The sequence below is a fragment of the Chrysochloris asiatica genome, unplaced genomic scaffold, assembly GCF_000296735.1.
Source record: "Chrysochloris asiatica unplaced genomic scaffold, ChrAsi1.0 scaffold00207, whole genome shotgun sequence".
Classification (NCBI taxonomy): Eukaryota; Metazoa; Chordata; class Mammalia; order Afrosoricida; family Chrysochloridae; genus Chrysochloris; species Chrysochloris asiatica.
In genome coordinates, this window is record NW_006408725.1 from 5,142,084 (window position 1) to 5,152,247 (window position 10,164).

Here is a 10,164-nt window from a genome sequence, read left to right on the forward strand (position 1 = left end):
GATGTCAGCTTGAAGACTAAGGTGCACCTGACCCAAGCCATGGTAATTTCAATAACCTCATATGCATGTGAAAGCTGGACAGTGAATAAGGAAAACATGGAAGAATTGATGCTTTTGAGTTACAGTGTTGGAGGAGAATATTGAAAGTGCCATGTGCTGCCAAAAGAACCAATAGATCCGTTTTGGAAGAAGTGTAGCCAGAGTGCTCCTTGGAGGAGGCCAAGATGGCCAAATTTCGTCTCTCATATTTTGGACATATTGTCAGTAGGGACCAGTCACTGGAGATGGATATCATGTTTGGTAAAGTGGAGGGTCAGAGGAAAAGAGGAAGATTCCCAACAAGATGGATTGGTCAAGTGGCAGCATCGATGGACTCAAGCGTGGCAAAAGTAGTGAGGTTGGCCCAGGATTGGGCAGTGTTTTGTTCTGCTTTGCATACGCTCACTATGAGTCGGTACCGACTCGATGGCACTTAACAACTACAACAATATCACAATTTATTAGCACAGTGACTAACCTATCAAAGTTGTGGCACCCTAGTATGAGTCACTTAATGTCCACAGTATGCTCAGTGCAACAGGACATTATGTGATTTGGGTATTAGGCTAACACATTATTAAAACCTTATAGGAGTTCACTTCTGATTGCTCTCTACATGGCTGGTGTCTCTGCTTCTGCTCAGGCTGCTGACTGAGGTCAGAGGAACAGAACCCAGCAGCAGTGGTTGATAGGGTGGCAATGACAGGAGAGCTGAACAAATGAAGTTAGTCAAAAGGGAGCAGAGTGTGTCCAACCCCACTCCCAGTTCCGGCTGCCTGCCCACCAGACAAAGCCTGACAGCCTGCACCCAGAACCATGTCCTTTGCCTCATCTGCCTGAATCCTACCTGTGGTCCAGTGCTGCAAGAGTCTGGATTTGACATCTTTAAAGCCATTGTTGTTAAGTGCTGTCAAATAGGTTCTGACTAATAGTGACCCTGTGTTTCTGAGGAGTTGACTGGTGGGTTTGAGCTAACGGACTTGCGGTTAGCAGTCCAGTGCTTACTGTTAAGAGGAAAGCTGTTTTTCCTTTTAAAACCAAAACAAATGAAAAATACCTTATGGCACCACGGAGGTGTATGTCAGAATGGATGCTAGCTGTGTATATAAGAACCCTTGGTAGCATAGTGGGTTCTTAGTTGGGCTGCTAACTGCATGGTCAGCAGTTCAACTCTACCATTCGCTCTGAGGCAAAAGGCTGTAAAGATTTACAGCCTTGGAAACCCTATACAGGGATGCAATGAGTCAGAACTGACTCCACAGCCTACAACCATCACCATCACCACCACCAGTACCTGTGTCTATAAACACTCACTATCAAGGAACTCACCTATATGACTACAAACCACAGAGTGAGATGTGATTTAAATCAAATTGCTCCGTTGTTCCCAACAATGGTAGGAGCAAAGGATATGTATATGTGAATATGTAAAAATCTATAAATAAGGCATCTGTTTTCCATTGTGACTATTACTTCTCCCTTCTTCTATATTAATTGGAGTATATGTAAGCATAAGTAAACAGATGTGAAGTTTAGGAATGATTTGTGTTCCAGTTTTACTAGAAATGTCTTGATTTTTGTGAATGAAATCTTGAACCTTGCCATTTAACCTGTTCATAAATTTATTAACTGGTTTGTTTCTGTTGTTTTTTGTTTTCTTTAGCTCTTGAACAACTTCTTCAGGGACCCCTTTCCAGAAGAATTTTTGGTCCTTTTCAGAAACTGGGTCAATGACACAAACCCTTCAGTGAGCAAACTGAGCCTGCAGAAAATTGCCAGCATGGCACCTGTTGTCAATGAGGTAGGTGTGTGTGTGTGCATGTGTGTGTGATTTGTGTCTTCCGGCACTATCAAAGTCATAGTCTGAGATTTTGATATTGCTCAGTATCCTGTTGGATAAAACATGAGTACTTTTCAGTTTCTAAATAGCCAAAAGGAACCTGGTGGTACAGTGTGTTGAGCATTGTGCTGCTAATCTTCTGTTCAAACCCACCAGCCACTCTCTGGGAGCAAGAGGAGGCAGTCTGAGCCTGTAAAGATTCACAGTTTCAGAAACCCTATGAAGCAGGTCTACTCTGCCCTATAGGGTCACTATGAGTTTGGAGAGTCAAAATAATACCAAAGTTTAGTGCTTTGTCAATGAGGAAATGGAACTGAAGGGAAGAAGTGTCTTAACGCCAACTAAGAAGATTGATTGCCTTATTTACACTTTTTCCTCAAAAAATCATTCATTTCAGAACTTATTTGTCAACATTGTCCTACACAAACAGGATAGACACACACACACACACACATCTGTACACAATGAATTCCTTCCTCAGAACACTTAAACATTTTTTTCTTCCACTCATAATACTTTTTTCCCTCCCCTATATATATTACGGAGGAGCTCTGGTAGCATAGTGGTTACGAATCAGGCTGCGAACCTTAAGGTCAGCAGTTTGAAACGACCAGCTGTTCCGCAGGAGAAAGATGAGGCTTTCTGCTCCCGTAAAGATTTACAGCCTCGGAAACCCTGTACTGGGTTGCTATGAGTCGGAACCAACTCCACGGCACGTAACAACAACAACATACATATTACAGAGTCCTGGTATGGTGCTGTGGGTTAATATGCCAGACTGCAAAGCAGTTTGAACTGTAAGGTTGGTGGTTCAAGCTTACCAGCACTTCACAACAACAACATATATACTACAGTTTTCTTCTTTCTCAATCATCATTTTGAACTTCCCTGTATTATGTGATCACCAGTATCCTCATACCACTGAAAGCCATGTCAACTATGAGCACTAGCTTATATAATATTTTGCATCAGTGGATGCCAAAGGACGAGCAAATTTCCTGAACCAGAAGCATCAAGATTACCTGGGAACTTGACTAGAAATATAAACTGTCAGGCCCCACTCCAAACCTGACAGAATCTCTGAGGGTGGAGCCCAGAAATTTGTGCTTTCAAAAGTCCTTCAGGTGATTCTGATACAGGTTACAGTTGAGAATCACTGCCTTACATTATTCCCCACGCTATCATTCATACCTCTTGCCCGTAGCTTTTGTAATTTCTTATGCATTCCAGACTACCCTGCACAAAACGGTGAATGTAGATGTTCTATAAATCATTCTTATTTTAATACATCTCACGATAAATCCTTGTTTTTCCATTGAGCATCATCTCTGAAAGCTCAAAGCCTGTCAGTGGACACCCAATTTGCATTCAGAACAAAATGAGCTATGTGCTGTTTAAATTAAATAAATCATAGAAGACAGTGTATTTATTAACAGTGTTAGTTCTAAAGAGCAGGTTTTTTATGGCCTTGTCCAGCACCATTCTCAATGTTATTAACAACTGACAGGAAGATTCTCTGGCAACGTCAGACAGGAGAGTGAAAGGGAAGTTGTTGTTAGGTCCCATTAAATCCATTTGTACTCATAAGGACCCTATGTGGCGGATTAGAACTTCCCTATAGGGCTTTCTTGAAGGAGCTCTGTTAGCGTAGTGGCTATGAGTTAGGCTGCTAACTTCAGGGTCAGCAGTTTGAAACTGCCAGCTATTCCGCTAGAGAAAGATGAGCCTTTCTGTTCCCATAAAGATTTCCAGCCTCAGAAGCCCTATACAGAGTAGCTGAGTCAGAACCAACTCCACGGTATACTACCACCATGGTTGTTAGACACCATTGAGTTGACCCACACTCATATCGACCCTGTGCTCAATAGAATGTAACACTGTTTGGCCCTGCATGTAACCGACCAACCAAAAGGGCTTTCTTGAGTGCAGTCTTACATGCCTTTCTATTTCACAGCTACTGGGTAGGTTTGAACCGCCAACCTTTTGGTTAGCAGTGGAGCTCTTAACTGATGGCCCATCAGGGATCCTTGTGAGTGAAGTAGTGAAGAAATTTCATGTACTTTCATAAAAACTCAACTCTTCAGCCAGATTACAAACAACCTCAGGGCCTCACATAGTCTATTTCTCTACATTTTTTTCTACTTAAAGTCATTATATTGACAAATGCTATCAATTCAAAATCTGTACGTATTTCTTTTTCTTCATTTATTTTATGTACTGCCTTTCTTTATCTTATTTGATGCCTCCTTGTCATGTTTTTCTTTGCTCTATATTCTGTTTGAGTCTGATCTGGAATCGTGGCTTTGCTCAGTGGTTCAGTGGCTTTTATGTACAAAGAGATCACTACCACCTTCCCACTTTAAAAGTCATGCAGCTAACAGATTCCCCAGAAAACAAGCTCAATTTACCTGGTGTAAATACTACCATTGTGGCTGCTTGCAAGCTATCAAGTGACATCACTAATCACAGAGTTGAAAAGAGCTTCACAAGACTATAAAATTATTATTTCTAGCATACAGACAAAGGAGCTTTGGTAGTGTAGTGGTTATGAGTCGGGCTGCTAACTGTAAGGTCAGCAGTTTGAAACTACCAGCTGTTCCCTGGGAGCAAGATGAGGCTTTCTGCTCCTGTAAGGATTTATAGCCTCAGAAACCCTATGCAGGGTCGCTGTGAGTTGGAACCGACTCCACAGCACACAACCACCATCATACAGAATAAGCTCTGGTAGCATAGTGGATTATGAACTGGATTGCTAACCACAAGGTTAGCAGTTCAAATCTACCAGTTGCTCCACAGGAGAAAGATGAGTCTTTTCTGCTCCCATAAAGATTTACATAGACAGGGTCACTATGAGTCTGAACTGACACGATGGCACACAACCACCACCACCACCATCGTACAGGTGCATTGATATAAATAACTTCTTGTTGTTGTTAACTGCTGTCAAGTTGGTCCCCAACTCACGGTCACCTCATATGTTACAGAAGCGCTCATTAGAGGAGAATTGCTTCATAGAGTCTTCTTGGCTTTACTGCAGCAGTTTGCAAAGCCTTTCTTTCATGGAGGTGCTCAAAGAGCTCAAAACACCAGTCTTTTTTTAGGTTATCATACATTTGCAAACCACTTTCACTACTGAGGTACCCTAAATAATCTGTTGTTAAGTGCTGTCAAGTCAATTCCTACTCATAGCAACCCTGTATAGGGTTTCTGAGACTATAAATATTTATGGTAGCAGAAAGCCTCATCTTTCTCCCACAGTGTGACTGGTGGGATTGAACCACTGACTTTATGATTTACAGAAGCCACATGTAAACTGTAGAGCACAGATAATAGTAAAATACAGCAAAATAATTAGAAAGTGATGAATTTTGAGTACTCATTACCAGTGTTTTTATTTAGATGCAAGTTTATAATTTAACTTTTAGTAATGGTTGTTTTTAAAAACATTTACTACTATTGTTAAGGAGCTCTGGTAGCATAGTAGTTATGAGTTGGGCTGCTAATCTCAGGCTTAGCAGTTCAAAACTACTAGCTGCTCTGCAGGAGAAACATGATGCTTTCTGCTCCCAAAAAGATTTACAGTCTTGAAAACCCTATACAGGTTCACTATGAGTTGGAAACAATTTCACGACATACAACCACCACCACCACTGTTGTTAGGTGTTGTTGAGTTGCCTCCCACTCATATCAAGCCTATGTACAACTGAATGAAACACTGTCTGGTCCTGTGCCATCCTCACAATTGTTTTTATGTTCAAGTCCATTGTTGCTGCCACTGTCAATCCATCTCATTGGGGGGTGGGGGGGTCTTCCTTTTTTGCTGACTTTCCACCTTACCAAGTCTGATGTCCTTTTCCAGGGACTGGTCCCATCTGATAATATGTTCAAAGTACGAGAAATGAACTCTATACAAACACGCTTCTAAGTAATATTCTGGCTGTACTTCTTCCAAGACAGATTTGTTTGTTCTTCTGGCAGTCCATAGAACTTTCAGTGTTCTTCACCAACACCGTAATTCAAATGCACCAATTCTTCTTTGGTCTGTCTTATACGTTCTTCACCAACACAGTAATTCAAATGCATCACTTTTTCTATCGTCTTTTCAATACATTGTCCAATTTTACATGCTTATGAGGGCACTTTACCTTGACTTGGGTCAGGTGCACCTTAGTTCTCAAACTGACATCTTTTCTCTTGAACGCTTTTTATTATTATTATTATTATTATTAACAGCAGATTTGCCCAATGCAATGTCATTTGATTTCTTTATGGCTGCTTTCATGAGCATTGAATGTGGATCCAAGTAAGATAAAATCTTTGACAATTTCAATCTTTTCTCTATTTATCATGAAGCTGTTTGTTTAAAAAACTAGCTCATAGCATTTTTGACAACTTTGTAAGTCTGCTTCAATACATGACTGCATGTTTCCCAGAGGTCAACTCAGAAAGTTTTTTGGGATTTCAAAGGAGTAATCCTGATACATTTTCTCAAGTCTCCTTCTAATTCCAATCCCACCATTCTTCTCCTATTTTTAGATAGAAAATGTTGACAGCTTAATATTATCCATCCTGGATGCCTTCTTTTCCAAAGACAAGACTGTAGTAATTCGGGCCTTGATCACCCTCCGAAAACTTTTAGGAAAACTGAACAAGACGATCTACTCATCTCTGAGCACCAGAATTGCTTCCAGCTACTGTCCTCTGATGGATCACGTGAGTTTCACAGTTAATTATGTAAGATCATTAGGTTTTGCAGATCAGTTGGACCCCAAGCAGAAGCACTGGCATCATATCATAGAACATGTCAACAAAAATGGTCATCTAATGCAGAGCCAACATTTCTTTTCCAGAGATTTCCAATGTTGGCCACGTTAAGTACCACCTTTTTTTCTTAACTACATGGGGCCCTAGTAGCATAGTGGGTTACGTGTAGGGCTGCTAACTACAAGGTCAGTAGTTTGAAACTAACAGCCACTCCTGGGGAGAAAGATGAAGCTTTCTTCTCTTATAAAGATTTATAGCCTCTGAAACCCTATACAGGGTCACAATGATAAGGAACCAGTTGCACAGCACACTATTCAAACCTAGAAAAGTTTATCCATAAGAAAGAATCAAAGAACAATCTCTGTCTTTGGAGCAAAGATAAAGTCTAACTTTGTTGTGACTAGTGGTGGTGATGGTTTCTATAGTGTTATTTCCAGCTCAGGATGACTCATGATTTTCAAGGCTGTTACCTTACCTTCAGAAGCACATAACCAGGGCTGTTATCCGAGGCAACTCTGGGTAGGTTCAAATCACCAATCTTTCACCTACAACTTAAATGCTTAACCATGTGTGCTACTCAGATACTCCAAAGTATAACTTTGTTGTTGTTCCTATTGTGTCATTGAGTCCTAACAGCCCTATATATGATAGAATAGAACTACTCCCACAGGGTTTCCTTGTGGGTTCATGCGCTGATTGCAAAGTCAGTTTGAACCACAAGGTAGGCAGTTCAAGCTCACCAGCTGCAACTCAGAAACCCTATACATGGATGCTATGGGGTGGAACCAATTCGACCGCACTTAATAATAACAACAATCTTTACAAAAGCAAACAGCGAGATGCAGGCTCTGGAGAAAGGGTGGGTGGTATCGCACAGGGGAGGCCCCCGCCTGGTAGACAGACAGCCTTTGGGCAAATGTAAGACTTTAGCCTTCATCATGATGAACTTGCTTTTTCGAAAGATCAAACTGCTGGGGAGTTGTGGGGTTTTGAGCTTCTGCCCACCTGCACTCAGCTCCCGCTCCCGGGACTGTGCCCGCCCACTCCGGAGCTTGGAGCGCGGGGCTTGAGCGGACCCATTCGGATGGCGGGCTCTCCCAGAGAGCCAGCGGGACCACAGGAACTAACACAACCCTTCGTGGCGGGGGGAGGGGCCTACTTGCCACGGGAGGCGTTATCGGCATGGATATAGGGCAGGGCGGGTGCCCACAGTGCAGGGAGACAGAGAGAGGCATTTTTTGATGTCATCAGACATGGACGCCATCTGCCTGCAGCCACTAACCCCGCCCTCCACCCCCTCTGCCCAACCTCCGAGGTTCAGGCCTGCCCATCAAGGCACAAGCCAGCCCAAGCTGAGATGCCTTGAGTTGGTTTTTACCACCAGTAAAACAGCAGTCCTGCTGTGTCTCTGTGGGTTAATGTGCCAGACTGCAAAGCCTTTTGAACTGCAAAGTCAGTGGTTCGAGCTCACCAGCTGGTGGTATGTGTATGTAACTAGAGACTGCCTTAATCATTCTTATTGTTTTTTCTGATGCAGAATTCTTCTTTTTTTTCCCATGGGTTTTTTTTTTTTTTTTTTTTTTTTTTTGTGTGTGTGTGTGTGTGTGTGACTAGAGACTGCTTTATTCAATCTTGTTGTTTTTTCTGGTGCTGGTGCTGAATTCTTCTTTTTGTTGTTGTTGTTCTTTCCATTGGGTTTTTTGTTTTGTCTTGCTTTGTTTTTCTCTCATTATTGCTTTTTTTATTATTTTGATTTTGGTTTTGTTTTCTACCTGACTGGTGTTGTTTGGCTCTCACATAGCCTCCCTTCTACTATGAGAGAACTCTTTGTCTCCCTACATTACACAAAAAGAGTCAGCAACTGCTGCCAAAAAGCCAAGCTGCAATAACACTTTATAAAACACCAAAACCCAGGCAACAACCAATACCAGCTGCCATATACCAACAACACAGGCAACACCTGTGAAAGTTACTCTGAATTAAGCAATAAGAAGAGTGAAAAGAGAAGACCACATCCTGACTACATCTTCCTGGAAGCAATCAGAAAACATAAAAATTACCAAAATACATACTCAATTTAGTATTAGGACCACAGATTAACATTAAACATGTCCAAGAAGCAAAAGCAGATGACCATATCAGCACATGTCCAGAAAAAAAGATAAAATATCTGAGACAAATGATCCAGAAGCAGATCTGGGCTCCATGCTGGAAGGAGGGCAGGTCTTGGAAATGCCTGAGAAAGAATTCAGAAAAATGACTATAAAATGTTTCAAAACACTTTACAATGTCATTGAGAAAAATAACAAGTAAGGAAAGTGCTACAGAAACAATCAAACAAGATAGATACAGCATTGGTAACAATCGAAAACCTACAGAAAGAGGTCCAAGCGATCAATAACAAAATATCAGAAATAGGAACCACTCTGAAAGAGCAGAGGAGTAGAGTAGATGAAATGGAAGGAAGAATCAGTGAGCTGGAAGACAGGTCTCTCAATACCACTAAGATAGAAGAACAAACACAAAAAAGGGTAAAAAATTCAGAGGAAGGTCTAAGATTCATGTTGGACAACATGAAGAGGAATAACGTAGGAATTACTGGCATTCCAGAACAAGAAGAATCTCACAAGTTCATAGAGGAAATAGTCAAAGAATTACTGGAAGAAAATTTCTCTAACATCCTCAAAAGTGAAAAGATAAACATACAAGAAACCCAACGAAGTGCAGGAAGAGTGGACCCCAAAAGAAAATCATCAAGACATATCATAGTCAAGCTCTCCAAACTCAAAGACAAAGAGATGCTTCTGAAAGCAGCAAGAGAAAACAGAAGGCTCACATACAAAGGCTAGCAAGTCAGACTAAGCTCAGATCTCTCAGCAAGAACCATGCAAGTGAGAAGGCAATGGGGAGACATATATAAAACCCTGCAAGAAAAAAGTTGCCAACCAAGAATCCTTTATCCAGCAAAGCTGTCAATCAAAAATGATGGTGTAATCAAAACATTCCAGGATAAACAGAAACTATGGGAATTCATCAAAGCCAACCCTGCACTACAAAACATCCTAGAGGGAGTTCTGTGGACTGAGAACAAACAAGAACAGACAACAACCAGAGACTGACGTACGTGGCAGCACCTCCCTGAATTAAGTCAACAGAAACAAGAATTGTTAACAAAACAAAACTATAAGAACAAACCCAGAGACTCTGGGAGGTCAGTCTATGACCAAAACAAGTACAATGCAAAAGAAGGTGAACACATAGGAACAGAGATCCAGACAGTCAGAAGGTCAGTTGGATTATAGGATAAAATAGACTGCACTAAATGGACAGAAAAGTCAATGGACTATAAGGAAACCTCAAAGAAAATTAACACTTCACAACATACCAAAAGAAGGAGAATCCAAGAAGAATATGAAAACATTAAAACTATGAGGAAACTCACAAGAAAGAACACAAAAATCAAGAATTCAACAGGGAAAGACAAACAGAACAAAGAAGCAGCAACACCACAAAGAAACAAA

The 10,164-nt window shown here is 41.2% G+C and overlaps 1 protein-coding gene across 1 annotated transcript in view; it reads left to right on the forward strand.

Moving 5' to 3' along the window:
- MROH9 (maestro heat-like repeat family member 9) overlaps nt 1–10,164 on the forward strand; it is a 257,235-nt gene that overhangs the window by 218,665 nt on the left and 28,406 nt on the right. The window contains exons 14-15 of the mRNA XM_006872660.1: nt 1,703–1,844; nt 6,420–6,592. Coding sequence (XP_006872722.1) covers nt 1,703–1,844; nt 6,420–6,592 — 315 coding nt within the window. The remainder of the gene's footprint in view (nt 1–1,702; nt 1,845–6,419; nt 6,593–10,164) is intronic.